Below are 16,024 nucleotides of genomic sequence, written 5' to 3' on the forward strand. Positions count from 1 at the left end.
CTCGACTTTCAAAAACAGTCTAACTTACTAAATAACTTTGAACACATGCCACGCGCCTAATTTTTCCCCACAAATAGTCTGTTTGGCAATTTTTTCCCTTAAAGTCAGTATAAAAAGCTGAATTTCAGCTTCCTTTTCAAATACTACTTGTACTAGTCACGCACTTGTCACGTGAAGGTTGACAAAACTAAAAATAATATTACACAAAACTAGGCAATAAAGTTGAAGTGAGCAGACAACTCAAGGATTAGAAAAATTGAAAAGAACTGCAGAGGAAATGTAGAACGAAGAAGAAGGAGAAGAAGAAGAAGAAGAGGGAGAAGGAAGAGGAGGAGGCGACAGCTGTGATGGGCTGCATTCCTTCAGGTGACCGGGAATGCGACTGGATGGGTTGATTTAGGCCATTCTTGAGGTTGAAGCGATGAAGGCTGGGTCAGTGGGTCTGGGATTAGTGGTGGTTGGGACAGTGGGACAGAGACAGTGGCTCTGCCGTCTAGTAATGAAAGGGGCTAGAGCGAACTGCCAAGTGCCAAGAGGTTGAAGATATTTCCCCTTTAGGTTACGATATTTTTTTTTAATCAAAATTTGATTGGGTTGGGACGATAGGATAGAGACCGTGGGTCTTTCTTTAATTTTCATATTTTAGTTTTATAAATTTGTTTGGGCGAAAATGGCCAACTGGCCTTAAAAACCAAACTATCTAGTTAGTAGGCTTTCTTTAGAAACATATTTCATTTATAGCATCTCGAGTCTTAAAGACTCGATCTTGGGCTTCAAAATCGAGTCTTTAAGGCTTGATTTGTATGCTTGACCACCTCTGATGTGGCAGGGTTGCCATCTGGCATTGACATGGAAATCGAGTCTCTTAGACTCGATTTCCACATGTATTCCAACCGGAAATCGAGTCTTAGAGACTCGGTTTCCAATTGGGGATTTTCAAAATTAACGTCTTCGTCTATTGCATTTGTCTCACTTTCACTCACACTCACGCTCACACCCTCTCACTCTCACACAAACCAGAGCGCTCTCACTCTCTCACCCTCAGTCTTACATTTTCATTTCCCACACTCACAAAACTCTCTCATTTTCTCTCTATCTCTCACACGGCCTCTGACATTCACACACGCTTACACACACATAGAACCCCGCCGGCGTCGACGAGCAGAGCCCAGCCCAGCCCAGCGACGACGCCGACGAGGCTGAGCCCAGCCATCGGCTCCTCTCCTTGTCGATCTCTCTCTCCCTCACTAGGAGATCCTTTCTCCTTTTCTCCCTCTCTCTCATTACCACCCCCATACCCATTCATTTTTCCTCACCATACCCATACCCATACCCATTCCGATTTTGGTTGGTAAGTTATTTATATGATTTTTTGTTTTGATTAATGTGAAATTTTGGGTTTGGATTTGGATACTTAACATCTAGGTTATTTATTTAATTTTCAGTTTTGATTTTTGTGAAATTTGGGTTTGGATTTTGTGGTAGATACTTTATTTAATTTTTATTTTATGATTTTTATGAAATTTGGGTTTGGATTTGGTGAGTGCAGATGACATTCAACTCTCTTTGGCTGAAGTCAAACTTGCTTGGTTACCCATTCCGATTTTGCTTGGTAAGTTATTTATTTGATTTTTTGTTTTGATTATTGTGAAATTTTGGGTTTGGATTTGGATACTTAACATTTAGGTTATTTATTTAATTTTCAGTTTTGATTTTTGTGAAATTTGGGTTTGGATTTTGTGGTAGATACTTTATTTAATTTTTATTTAATGATTTTTATGAAATTTGGGTTTGGATTTGGTGAGTGCAGATGACATTCTTGCTTGGATAGTGCATATTGTTGCTGCCATCCTTAAGACTTTCCAAATTTCTGGCTTCAGGTTAGATTGTTATTGCTGATTAGGATTATAGCTTTTACGAGAGAATTGTATATCTCATTAGGCCCATTTGCTTGTCTATTAAGAGCTTAGAACTTACAAGTTTATATGAAATAGTTATCTCATATATTTATAGTGCTTGCGTACCATTACAAATTACTAAATTATATGCATATAAAAAAGCACTTAGTAGTTTGCTATTGAAGAAACAAATTACACAGTCTTTTTTCAGTTATGTATTTTGGTTGATTGGTTATGATTTAGGTTTTTGGGTTAGGAATGGTTTTGTTTAATTAGTTTAAATAGATGGATTAGATTTAGTTTTGATTAAGGGATTTTGGTTAGAAGTTTTGTTTACGTTAGCTGGCTTGGCATAAATTGGTTTTAGGTATGTAGAATCGATTTTGCATATTTGGGTGGCTTTGATTCGGTGAACAAAGCACATAGAACTTACGGCTTTAAGCTACGGGTGCTTTTGAACTCTAGGAACCAAATGCCTCTTTGAAAACAAAACCTAAACCCTATTCAATTATTGAGGGGGATTTAAACGCTGTTTTCCTTATAAAAGAGATCAGGAAATGTCACTAAATTACAAGATTCTTGGCCCATTTAAACTGATTCTAAAGCAGAATTGGACCACAATATCTCTAGAAAGTTTAGATGTTCAAACAAGCATATCTCATCCAATTTAGTCTTATTTAGAACTGGGTTCTAAGTTGGCTATGGAAAAGTTAACAAATTTTTTTCTTGGTCATTAATATTAGTATAAAACGCAAATAATGTGTCACATCATATTATTTTTCAAGTATAAGCATGATTTGTCAATTATCACCAAAGTTGTATCAACACCACTTTAAATGCTATTTTTACTAGCGTTGTCAACTTGTCATTAGAATCTGGCTTATTAGCCACTTCTTTTTTGTTTCTTTTTTTATTTTTTTCTCCCCTTCTTATTTTTTTTTGTTTTTGATCAGTCATTAGCTACTTCACAATTTGTCTACATCGGCATTCCTCTTTTACCAAACTTTTGCATAAGATTTCTCATTCCGAAGGGATAAAATAAAATAAAATAGAGAAAAGTCAAAATATCCTCCATTTAAGATTATGTCTTACTGCTTTACCACTATTAAAACTTAAATTATCATTAAAAATAACCCAATTGATGGGTTTCCAAGAGATTTTAAGAAAAAGTACAAAGAACAGTGGGCAATTTATTATGCCATAATGCTGTATGAAGAAAGCAACTAGTCTTTGTTGAGCAGATAATAACTGCTTGTTTGAGGAATTGGTTTTCTATTTGATGGTAACTGCCAGGTTGGCTCCCTCTCAGACAAGCAGTTAAATAAAGAACATCAGTTACTGAAACCATAAGATCTTTAAAAAAGGAATAATTGAACTTCAAACTAAAAGTTGCTACAAAGGTATTGTGTCAATGTTTTTTTGATACATTTTAAGTTGGGCGTGGGGATTTAAACCCTACATGTCTCTGTTGGAAACACCAAGCAATGCCATTGAACTATAAGGCTTCTTGGCAAAAGTAGTGAATCAAAGTTAAATTATTATTAAATAAAATGCATTACTATAGCCGCAATATACCTTGTCAAGGTCCTTAACAATTTTAGCCTCTGGTGAAGAATTCTCCTCATATTTTGAGAAAAAATCACCTATTTCCTGGGCTGCAATTTATAAATAGGAAGTCAAAAATTGTCAAACAACTAATTACTTTCAGGTAGAGGAATAACAAATTCATTTTCCTCACATTGACAACAACACGTGCGCACATATAGAGTTAGTGAATAAAGTACCTCTTGACCCTCCACCAAGTAATTTGCACATGTGGTCTAATGCTTCTCGTTCTTGTCGACTCTTCTCTTCCTTTGAAATCCCATCTGAAGGTGTAATGTCCCCAACAATGGCTATTCAAAAAAAATTTCACATTGAATGGAATAACTTTTAATCGTTCACCAAGAGAATTTACTAAAGAAAAGCACAAATAAGTAGAGATTATACAATGATCCTCATAAATCACGACTAATAGAACTTTTAAACATTTAAGGTCACATAATTGTAGTGTACTTGTAAAAGGATTAGTTCAATTTGCTGCAATATCATATGGATCCAATCCACTTACGTGTGGCTTTGGACCATTATTCAATATAGGGGAAAAAATGGGAAGGTTATGAACACCTAAGTGTTCTCATTGGAGTATAGTAATTCTAGTTAGACCTAAGTGATCTCATTGAGATTCTAATCAGCAAGTTTATATAGCTAGTAAAATATTAAATTATCATATTTTTGTTTTATTTAGCTCAGAAAAAACTTTTGCACCATCATATCTATGTTTACTTGCAATGTCAATATTACGTGCTAATTGCTTATCATTCTTGTGCAGTATGGATGCTGCAAATGCTGGACGGATTGACCATACACGGCCTGGCCCTATTGACGATTCGGTGTTAACGTTGCAGTCCACCCATCGATCAGAAGCTATTTGGAATGGGCAGGTACAATACAGCAGTAAATATTTATGTAAAATGTACACGTATTTAATTCATACAATATACATGCAGACGTTTCTCATATGTTAATCCAAGGATTCGTTTTGTGCAGGATCCAGGGGCCCTTACTTGCCGTGGCCGTACTGAAGAGTTCTCCAACCGAGAACCAATGGTAGATGATCGAGTTGTTGATATTATTAAGGTATTGGGCTTGGAGGGACTGCTGAGACAGCCGGGTAGAGAGCTTGACCACGGCCTAATTACAGCCTTAGTGGAGCGATGGCGGCCCGAGACTCACACCTTCCACATGCCACATGGTGAGATGACCATTACATTGCAGGATGTGGAGGTGATTCTCGGGCTTCCTATCGATGGTGACGCTGTAACAGGGAGCACACAGAAAACTTGGACGACTGTGTGCGAGGAGTTCCTTGGCTTTCAACCTATAACTCAAGACCAGCATAAGGAACTTCATGGCCAAAGGATTCTCATCAAACGGCTTTTGGAGCAAGTTGCTAATCCATTGCCGCCTAATGCCGAAGAGGATGAGCTGCATAAGTACGCACGATGCTATATCCTAGCGCTACTGGGGGACACAATATTCATGGAAAAATCTGGCGATAGGGTGCATCTAATGTGGGTGCAGCAGTTGAAAGACCTTCGCAACCCACGAAGGTACAGTTGGGGGAGTGCTTGCCTTGCATGGTTGTACCGAGAGCTATGCAGGGCAAGCCATAAGGAAACCAGTCAAATCGGTGGATGCTTATTGTTGGTGCAGTATTGGGTATGGGCCAGGTTCCCTTATTTGTGCCCGGCAATTGAGCGTGGCCCACCAGTAGGCGCTTATGGTCCTCCAGCGCGTGGTCCTCTGTACCTGAAGTAAGTCTCTACCTTATAAGGATTATTTCTTATTGTAGTGATATTATTAATTGCCTAGTTTTTATCTATAACATTATCTTAGTAGTTATATGTGATAACATTATAGTTTTAGTCATGACATTATCTTAGTAGGAAAGTTATAAATATTGATCTTTTGTTCTTGACAACACTTGTAGGTGGGCGTGGGTCCCAAATAAGAAAAACAAGCCTGCCCACATCTTCAGGGATAGGTATCGCCAGCAAATAGCTTCAATGCTGCCAAGCCAAGTATGAAAATGCCTTGTTTAACATGTTAACATGTTTAGGAACAAGATATATGTTTGGTGAATTTTGAAATATAAACATAGTTGCCTAATATGTTGCGTACTTGTTTTTGGGCTACTGTAGGTGGTGTGGCAGCCATATGAAGCCGATTTTGAGGACCTTCCGCCATGGTGCGTTGCAGGGAGGGCTGTGTGGACGGCAACGGTGCCGCTTGTATGTTTCCACCTAGTAGAGATACATACACCGGATCGTGTCGTTCGTCAATTTGGGATGATCCAAGAAATTCCCGAAGATGTTAACACTGACCCCGTGCTTCATGCCATTGATTTGAGGGGGAAGGTGGGCGTTGATTGGATGCGGAAACATGCTCTGCATTTACTAAATTGGGGTAACCGCCTTCAACGGTGTTGTCAAGCAGTGCTTGGTGATATGCCTCCACAGCATGAGTACTTCGACTGGTTCAAAAGGGTGACTCGGAGGTTCATTGATGTTCCTGGTGCTACATTGACTATACTGGTAACTTCTCCACATCTTGTACATTTTACCGTACTCCTTAGCATGAAACAATATTGCATGCATGAAGCAACATTACAAATTTGATAAAAATCAATTTCAGAAAATTCGGTAAACATGTTACTAATTTATTCAAAAAGAGGGTATAGAAGAGCGGATATGAAGAAATTAGGTTTTATACCATTGGTGCTAAGAATAAGGAAGCATCTGCAACCCGGGCAGTTATTATCACGTTTGGCTGGCACTTCTCCAAACATTCAACAATAGGACCAGCTCCCAGATATGTACTGGCACCCTTAATACATTAAGACAAAAAGATAGGATTCAGATTTACAAAGTAGTAATAAAAAAGAGGGGAATTTCAATAGTGATTAAATAATTCATTAAAAGAAAAGGTTTATTTATGCAAGCATCACATGGTAATGAAAAGGTGCCTCAGATTATGTAGCCAGTGTAGTGAAAGGGAAAAAAAAAAATGAACTTAAGGCACATCCTCGTGAGTTGACAAAAAAGTGCTCTCCTGAGTGAACCAAGGTACTGAACTCTAAATATAAATATTATAAATTGTATGTATCTAATGCTTGTTAGGCATGGTTTGAATTTTTCAAACTTTACAGTAATCTCATATATACAATTAAAAAAAAAAAAAAGGGAGAGAACCAACTATTAAAGCTAAAAGATTATGATTGAAATCTAAAAAAATATATATATTTCTAAATTGATGCAGAAAGAAAGAGAGGTGAGAAAGAAGAATGCAAGAGAAAGACACACCCACTAACTTGAATTGAAGTATATAACTATCCTTTTTTGCCAAATTACAAAACTGCCTCTCTTTTTCTTTTCTTTTTTTCCTTTTTGCTGAATTTCATTGAGACTCTTGCCTCAAATGCCTTATAGTCTGTTTAAGGTGCTCAGGTGGTTGCCTAGAAGGCAAGAGTCTAGGCGAGTGCCTAGATGGCCTTTGACTACACTGTATGTGGCTAACATGTAACAACAGAAGTTTGAAAAATAAAAAAATAAAAAGGAGTACACAAGTTTTTTTTTTTTATTTGAACATCAAATACTAATGAAGAGAACATGCAAGAGAAGAATCTTACGCCTCCCATTAAATATGATTTCTCGAGTGAGGATGGTGATCCTGGATACATAATGAAAATAATTGGGTTGTAAGTTGAAAGTCATTGCATCAAAACATAAAGGGAAAGAAACATCTGCATGGTATTCAATTAAATTTCCTAATTGACCTTGATAGATATAAAGGTTGCACAGTAGTGGTTTTTCAGTAATGTGACAATCTTTATATAATTCATTTAGCATTCTCTTATGCAACTAAGAGTACCTGATTCTGTGACAAAAGTCTCATGAGCCACGGCAATAGAGACACTAATCATTTGAAAGCCATCACAGTCCAGCTTACTCACAATCATTTGAAAGCCTTTCAAATGATATTTTCTGGCCATCAAAATATGACCAAAAATTTTGCTCAATCTATCCATCTCACAAAAAACCCATTAACTATTTTTCAACTACCAGTCAATAACTCTCATTAATTCCACCAAATTAGTAATCAAATGGTTCAATTTTACTTAGTATTAGCAAAGCTCATCTTTTGGTTTGTAGTATACAATAAAAGATGTCTTTTTTTGGTCAAACAAAATACTAAAAACGCTTGAGAGAAACATAGACTCACCGCAAAAGCTTTGTTGAAGGTGATGAAACAGGGAAACTGCTGCTGTAATGTAATGAGCCGGTGTACAACTGTGAAGAAATCAAGTCAAATTTTGGAGCTTATGATTTTTTGGGCCTGAAGTCCAAAAAAATAATTACTTTTAAATTATTTTTGTAAATGAATTAAACTCTATTTGGATATCTTGGGAAAAAAACAGCACAGCGTATTACGTTAGTTTTTGGCGAAAATGGCCAACTGGCCTTAAAAACGAAACTATCTAGTTAGTACGCTCTCTTTAGAACATGATATATGTGGTCCAATGTATGTTTAGCATCAACGAAGTAGGTTAAAGTTGTTTTCTACGTAAGATTCCTTATAGAGAACTTTATTTGTTTACCTTATAGAGAACTTTGTTGATTTCAAAATCTAATTTCAAAATCGAAGGTCATATTTCTTATTTCAGCCTTTAGAGTTATGGTATATATTCTTCTTCCCAATTTTTTATGGAATAACTTGAATTGCCCTACAAGCAGAGGGCCCATAAAACATTGATTGTTCATTCATACATACATAAACTGTATTGCATTACTAATATACTTGGTTTTTCCATGTGCAGATTGAAGGATACCTCCGTTTGTTGAGCCGTCACCCGGTGGGCACGGAGGACCACCAGGATATTATAGATGTGTTGACTGCAGTACAGGCGATTGGCCGTGTACGACCTCGGGACCCTGAGGTCCCGAATGAGGAGGCAGCTACTCCTGCCGCAGCAGCTACTCAGAGGCCAAGCACTACTGAGAGCCCAAGCACGAGCATAGCTCCCACTAGACGTTTGCGTGTTCGTACCCCTCGAGTTGTCCCTACCTCTGATCCCCCTCCACCCACCCCACATCCATCCCTTAGCCCCACAATCCCTTCACCCACCCTACATCCATCTCGTAGTCCCACCATCCCCCCATTGACTCCACATCCTTGTGTTGGGCCTGACATTCGTCCACCCACCCCACGGTCATTTCCCGATGTGTCACCCATTCCATCCTTTGACTTGGGTATTCATCTAACCCCACCTGACATACAGCAGGAGCCACCCTCTGGCAGTATGTCTACTGGCCCTTCATCAGCCATCACCCCACCCCATGTTCATGTTGAGGAAGCTAGTGGGTTACCTGTTCAACAAGAAGGTCGGCCGAAACGCATATCAAAGGCACCTCCTTGTGGGACAGGAGGGCACAAACATGGACACAACGCTGGGCCCGAGGCATCTGACGAAGGACATGCAAGACCTCCTCCTTATTATACAAGACGGCATAAGGTCCAAAAAAGGTAACTAAAATGACACATTTTCAAAGTTTATTTTACAATAAATGACCAGCTAAAAAGCATTATTTGTCATATAATAATTACTTAATCATTATGGTTTGTTCATTAATTATGTTCATGAAGATGATGATGCTATGAAAAGGCCGGAAGCACCAAAATTCAAGTTCAGCACAATAAAAGTAGCAACAAATAACCTTTCCAATGCCAATAAGGTTGGAGGAGGCAGCTTTTAGGTCGATTTTGAAGTGGCTGGTAATTTGCTTGGACATCTGTTGTGTTATAGAAGTAGCATTCTAGCCTATCTAATTAACTTTCTTTGTCAATGCAGAAGTACCTCGCTGATATACTCTCCGTTCTGGCTCTCACCATGTCTACTGAGGGAGAAAGGGTACGACTGAAGTTTATTGTATTGTTTTTGCTGATTTGTTTAGTTGATTCTCTTTACAATTGCTAAAGTAAATTCGTTTTATGTTATTTGGGACTAACATATATTTCATTGCTTTTCTATTGCTGAAAATTCTTTTAGGAGAGCTTAAAATATAGATTGGAGGGTTCAGGAGGTGATATTGGCTCATGGGGCCATGAATATGTGAGGTGAGTGTCGTCTGATTAAAATACATTGTGGTCTCTATTGGGTTTTTAGGTGGTGGTAGGTAGTTTGATCTGGTCAAATCAAAGTTCATTGTATGGCTTTTAGGTTATGGTAGTGTTTGAAGTTCAATCCATATAAATGAATATTAACCTCACTCACTATTGATTATTATTATTTTTTATGTGTAATCAGGAACGTAGCTGGAGAAATTTCACAGGAATATGGTAAGCGACAGGTTAGAAATCAATGCTATTAACGAAATATGTTTCTAAGTCTCGCCTACTAACTAGATAGTTTGGTTTTTAAGGCCAGTTGGCCATTTTCGCCATTTTCTCTCTACCTACAACAACACCAACAGCAACAACACACACAGTCTCTCTCTCTCTCCTAGATTTTCTCGCTGTAGATTATTATTATTATTTTTTTTTTGCATGTAGCTTGGTCTTCTTTCTCTGACCAAAATTTTCTTTTGTGGTTTTTACCCAAAAAAGAAAAACAGAAAAAAAGAAGTTTGGTTCAAATTTTAACTGAACCATGGAGGTTTTTACAGAGGCTTTGTAGTAGTACATTATTGTTTTTACCGGAAGTAGCTTCAGAATCAGAGAGGGTTTCTTGCTTTCTCGTCTGGGAGAGGTAAATTTTCTTAACCGTTATTCTTGGAAGTAAGATTTTCGGTTTTTTTTTTTTTTTTTGTTGATAATTAGAGATGTTAACTTTTAAGCATGTTTGTTATTCTCTGTTTGGTTGAAGAAATGGAAAGATTGTACTTCTTTTGTTTCGTGGTTTTTGGATTTTTTTTGTTTTGAATTTGGGGGAAAGAGAATGTCTTGGACTGTACGATTCACTTGAAAGTGGGTTTTTCATTTCATTGAATTTTAAACTACATGCAGAATAGGAGGGAGTTTCTGGGATTCTCTCTTTTTTCTTGGAAATGAGTTTCTCAGATTTTTTTCTTAGCAAATAAACGGATGTGTTAGATTTATTTTGCTGAATATTGTGGCGGATAATTGTTTTTTGGTGCAAAACAAAGAGGTTGGGATATTGAAAATTAGGGTTTTATGTTGTTCCAAGTCTTCAAGAGGGTTTTGGAACATTTGGGAAATAAATTGTGAAAAGAAATGCTAGGGACACCCCATTCTTGCACCTTGCTTATGTGTCAACTCTTGATTGGATTTGAGCTTTTTCAAGTACATGTGGTGGACCCATGGGAAAGTGTTGGAATCCAATCAAAAGTTGACATGTAAGCAGGGCGTAGATTTGGGTTGTGGAAATGGGTGTGTCCCTAGCATTTCTCAAATTGTGAGGCTCTAGTTAGGGATCTATATGATTGATAAGGGTTAATTTAGTCACATTTTTTCTTCGGGCTGTGTTTGGCGAGGTTTGTAATTGGTTTTGGATAAGGCATTGAGTAGTCAATGTATGAGCAAAGGATGTATCGAGTCATTGTATGAACAAATGACTGAGTTTACCTCTAAACTGGGTTGGAGAGAATTCCTCCAAACCACTACGTGGACCATTCACACAATCTTCTAGTCACATATCCTATTTAATGAGTCATGTTATTTAACACACCTGGATGGTTTTATGAATCACCACATAATGGGTTGGAAGAGATTCCTCAAAGCTGGTTTGGAGGAAAATGTGTACATGAGCAAATGTTATACTTGAGAGAGTTTGGTTGATTGCAAATCAATGCCGTTGAGTTCACATAGGAGATTAGAGATCTGATAGATTCGTTTTAAGTGGTCTTAACATTAATAAATTCATGCTTGACCTGATTATTGGTGTGATTAGCATCTGAAGTTCTGCGTTCTGTCTTAAGTCCTTTTAAGTACAAACATTTGTAGAAAAGCATAGATAAATAATCATTGCATTGGTTCATGTAAGATGACAAAATCTGAGAAACTTTTCATTTTGTATTGTTTTACTAAGTAAGTACACAGACTATCCTTAATGAAATTGGACACTGAAAATAAATGCAGGTATTCATGAACCCAAAGTATGTTAATAATTAGTAGTATTATGGACTAGGATGTATAGACAAATGATTGGTAGGCCTATATCTACAGACATAGCTATTGCTATATATTGCTTGTAACTTGGTCAGATCAATTTCGAACTTTTTCATTTCAGAGGGTTCTGTACTCTCATTTTCTGTTTTTCTAGAAGAGACATACGATTATGTATGGCAATTAGTGCAATCCACAAGCTCTTGTATTCTTCCAAGTTTTGGGCGACTCCATTTATAAATAGAGTATTTCTGTTGAAGTTATGGACTCTTTCACTTTTTTGGATTGGGAAATCGATTTAAAAGATTTTTAGCTGCTAATTTAATGTTTCTGTCAATTATCATAAATTTTATGATTTTCCCATTTTTTAGCTACATGTTTGGGGTATCTCTGCTGGGTATGTAGAAATGCTTTCAGGAAACATGACCAACCTTGTATGATCAGACATGTAAGCTTGGTGTTGTCATTATGATTGTGAAAATCTGTAGGCTACAGTCATGATTATTTAGTTACATTGTCCTTTAGGCTTTGTTTGGTTGGGAGGATGGTAATTGTTGAGAGGATAAAAAAGTGGGAGGATAGAAAGTATTTGTGTTTTCTATCATGTGTGTTTGGTAGAGATGATGGAAAAGTGGAAAATTGTTGTTTTTAAAAAAAGAAGAAGAGATTTTTGTTTTTACATTGTGCTTATAAGAATATACAACTGATTCTATGCGTTACAGTGAATTGGTTATGATGGCTTGTACTCTGTAAGATATTGATCAAATTTGACCAAAAGATTTTGGTCAAATTGTTTTGGACTAAAAACTGATGGCCCCACTTGATTTGATAGGTTCTAGCGTATATTTGAACAAAGAAAATGTTGATATTTCAAAGTTATGTGATCATCCTAACATCTCACCTCATAAATTTATTATGGGACTTGAGTATTATCCTGGGTCCTGGTCTACTATTAGCAAACAGCTTATATAAGTCATAAGGTGCATAATGTAAACTTTTGGAATTTAATATTTGTCATTAGTTCTGTAATGATTTATTGCACGATAATATGCCTCTATTTGGTACTTATTTCCTTATTTGTATTCCTGAACAGCTTGGAAACCTCAACTTTGCACAAAGCTAGAGATTACAGAGAAATGGTACTGTTTGTTATTCATTATAGCTTTATATTTGTTAATAGATATAATTTTGGTATCATTTTACTTTCATAATAATTTTTTTCTTTTTAACAAACGAAAATGGCTTGAATGACCAGTAAATGACTAAATATTAGGGAAAACAAAACCGATTTGGTTATCTATATATTTCTGCCAACTGTGATTTCAATTCAATACATCATGCATGTCTGTGTTTTTGTTTATACTTGAGCAGGATAGGGATGCTTCTGGTGTTGAGGGTGACAACTGTGACTGGAACAGTGAAGACGAGCGGGAAATTGATGACTTCTCTTTATCTTCTTCTTCAAGTTTGACACCTCCAAATGAAGAAACTGTTACTGGCTCTAGGGAGGTAAATAGCAGCCTATTCTGAATTTCCTTATTGTTTTCAACATTGAAAATATTTATATACAGGCGTTGAAATTAGTAGCAAAAGGGTTCCAGTTATTAAATTTTATGGTTTAATTATGAAGATGGCTTGAGATGGAAGACTTCATATTTGTTAGTATCATGGAAATATTCAAATGTGAATTTGAGGCATCTGGTGGATATTAAATCAAGGAATGATACACAAAAGAAATGAGATACTGATTTCTGATCAAGTGTCATGCATATACTTAATATTGTTAAAAAAGAAATGCCCAATTCTTATTGAAAATATTTCTCTCCTGAGCTAGCTTCTGAAAAATTTTGTATGTACTTGTTCATATGGTTTTATCATCCATCTTTAGATAGTAATTTAACCAGATTATGCATTTTTAATTTCATTAGTCAGTTTATTGTTGGATGTTCCTGGTTAATGCATTTCTCCAACAATTTAAACAACAAAAAAAAAAAAAAAAGGAAAAGGAAAAAAAAAAACATGTTTAACCAAAATGGTTCAAGTAACTTAACAGATAGATGTGGTAGATATCTAAGCATATAATTTAATTGGTCATCCAAGATTTAAGTGTGACTGTCAATGTTGTCTCTTGAGGTTCATTCTTGTTAAGCATATGTTTTATTGTACTAAGCTTAAGGATTTTTACTAGATCATAAAAATCTTAAGCGTCTATAGGTATTCCATTTGTGGTCTAGTCTTGGAGGGATATCACAAAATTCTATCTCTTCTCGTTTAAATGCCCTCTCATAATTCATAATATACAAAAGGATTACCCTATGTTCTTTTCCATAAGGAAACCAACATCTCTGTTGCTTGAATTCATATTGTGGAATTTAGGAAGATTTTCCATGCATTTATTTACTTTGTAGGGTACCTTGTTGTATTTCTATTGAGCTGCGTAGACTTGTTGGCTTCCGATAATATGTTAATCCAGCCGGTTATTATTTTTACTTTTCATCATCCATAAGAATGCATATGCATATGTTATATGTTCCCTTTGTTTGAGATAACTATTTATGCCTCATTTATTCATAATAAATACTTCCTTCTGGTTAGCTTCAACCACATGCAATGATTTTTATACAAAATTGCTTACTACTAAAATACTATGTTCATTCATTTATGTGCACAAGAAGATTTATGTAGAAATACAGATTGTTCATTAAATAACTATTTATCTTTGTTTTTATGTCTCAAGGCAAGCTCATCTGCTGGTTCCTCCAACTCCAAATTATTTGATAAGTTCATAGGGATGGGCTTTACTGAAAAGATGGTTGCAAAAGCAATTCAGGAAAATGGTATAAGCTCCATCTTACTTTTGTGCACATGTTTTTAACTTATAAGCATTATAAATAACCCTTCTCTGATGAATATCCAGGAGAGGACAATACAGATTCAATTCTAAATACACTCCTTACATACTCGGTGAGTTAGTGATGCAGGGAGTACAATTAAAATTATTTTTGAATTGATTATTTTTATCTTGTACTTATTTGAGATACCCGATCTCATATTTGAATTTTTTAATTGAATTTGTGCTTTAATGCTATTGAGGATTTTTTTTCAATGCAACGTAATTGTGTCTTGATGTAACCTTGAAGCCATTAAAAACAACCTCTAGGAATTGTTTGAGACAGTACAATTTGAATATAAAATCTCCGATTTAAGAGTTTTCTCTAAAGCTTGGTTGTGAAGCCTAGGATTTTCTTCCCTCCCACCCCTCCCCTTTTTTATTTCTTATTGATGCAAACCCGTTTTATAGCGTACTCCAAGTCTTTGTCATAGCCCAAAACTGTGAAAACCACCACTGAACCCACACACCCCACAGTCAAGATAAGGTTGTATAATTTATTCCACCCATTGATATGATCATTCTAAATGAATTTAATACAGTGGGACAACAAGCTTCTTTGGTTTTAGTACAACTTCAAGTGCTCCAAGAGTTTTTGCAAGTGTTAATTGCAAAAGTTCTTATCATAAGTACTTCAAATTTGAGGTCTTCACCAACCAAGGTGTGATGCCGGGGGTACAACCAAAATTATTTTAGATTTTTACTCATTTTATACATGATACCAGTTATTAATTATTGAATTCAAATTTGGGCTTCAATATTGTTGAGGATCTAATGGGATGTAATTGTGACCTTATGTAATCCTTGAAGCCCTAAAAATGAGGCTGGGGGTGGGGGGAGAATCTGCTATAGGTATAGTTTGAGACAATTTTGAATTAAAAAAAAAAAAAAAGTTAAAAGAGTTTTCTCTATAGCTTTGGTGATTCCAAGCACCCATAGGTGGTGTAGCCTAAGATTTTCTTTTTCTCATTTTAATTCTTATTCATGCAAACCCATTTTGAAAATGTGTTGTATGATTATGTTGTTTATCAGGACCGTATCTATTTTTGAACTTTGCTCTGTACGTAGGGTCCAAGGAAACTGATGAAAAGGCTACGAGGTTCTAAAGTTGGATATCTTGGACTGTTGGACGCCAGAAAATCACTATGGATGGACTGAATCTAAGTGTTAAACATTTCTAGGTTTAGACCATCTATAATGATTTTCTGGAGTCCAACCGTCCAAGCTATCAAACTTTAGAACCTCGTCAGCCTTTTCATCAGTTTCCTTGGACCCTACCTCTGAGGTCCACGAAAATGGAGGTGTATCATAAGAAGTCGGGTAGGTGTATTCAATCGATAAGTGGACCAAATGGGGACTGTATGCCCGTCAGCTACTCCAGCTCAGTACATGGTCTTCTTCTTCGGGCTCTATCTGGTTGCTTTGGGGACTGGTGGGATCAAACCTTGTGTTGATCAGTACTGCCTTGATGATTTAGGTTAGTTTTTAGTGCGCGTAGCGCTGCTGCTTGGTT

General features: G+C 36.4%; 3 protein-coding genes across 3 annotated transcripts; all 3 read left to right on the forward strand.

The window, feature by feature from the left end:
* Positions 1-1,338: 1,338 nt before the first annotated feature.
* Positions 1,339-5,258, forward strand: LOC115990863 (serine/threonine-protein phosphatase 7 long form homolog). The gene is made up of 4 exons (XM_031114635.1): positions 1,339-1,351; positions 1,811-1,880; positions 4,270-4,381; positions 4,488-5,258. The coding sequence occupies exons 3-4, from the start codon at positions 4,271-4,273 to the stop codon at positions 5,256-5,258; spliced, it is 882 nt and encodes a 293-aa protein (XP_030970495.1). The 5' UTR covers positions 1,339-1,351; positions 1,811-1,880; position 4,270.
* A 423-nt stretch (positions 5,259-5,681) lies between these two features.
* On the forward strand, positions 5,682-9,358 carry LOC115989228 (ESX-1 secretion-associated protein EspI-like). The gene is made up of 4 exons (XM_031112896.1): positions 5,682-6,034; positions 8,317-9,023; positions 9,144-9,272; positions 9,349-9,358. The coding sequence occupies exons 1-3, from the start codon at positions 5,789-5,791 to the stop codon at positions 9,145-9,147; spliced, it is 957 nt and encodes a 318-aa protein (XP_030968756.1). The 5' UTR covers positions 5,682-5,788; the 3' UTR covers positions 9,148-9,272; positions 9,349-9,358.
* A 676-nt stretch (positions 9,359-10,034) lies between these two features.
* Positions 10,035-14,635, forward strand: LOC115989229 (DNA (cytosine-5)-methyltransferase DRM2-like). The gene is made up of 5 exons (XM_031112897.1): positions 10,035-10,245; positions 12,715-12,760; positions 12,993-13,130; positions 14,359-14,458; positions 14,539-14,635. Exons 2-5 carry the CDS (start codon positions 12,758-12,760, stop codon positions 14,592-14,594), a joined length of 297 nt encoding a protein of 98 aa, XP_030968757.1. The 5' UTR covers positions 10,035-10,245; positions 12,715-12,757; the 3' UTR covers positions 14,595-14,635.
* Positions 14,636-16,024: the final 1,389 nt, after the last annotated feature.

Source organism: Quercus lobata, chromosome 5 (genome assembly GCF_001633185.2).
Source record: "Quercus lobata isolate SW786 chromosome 5, ValleyOak3.0 Primary Assembly, whole genome shotgun sequence".
Taxonomy (NCBI): Eukaryota; Viridiplantae; Streptophyta; class Magnoliopsida; order Fagales; family Fagaceae; genus Quercus; species Quercus lobata.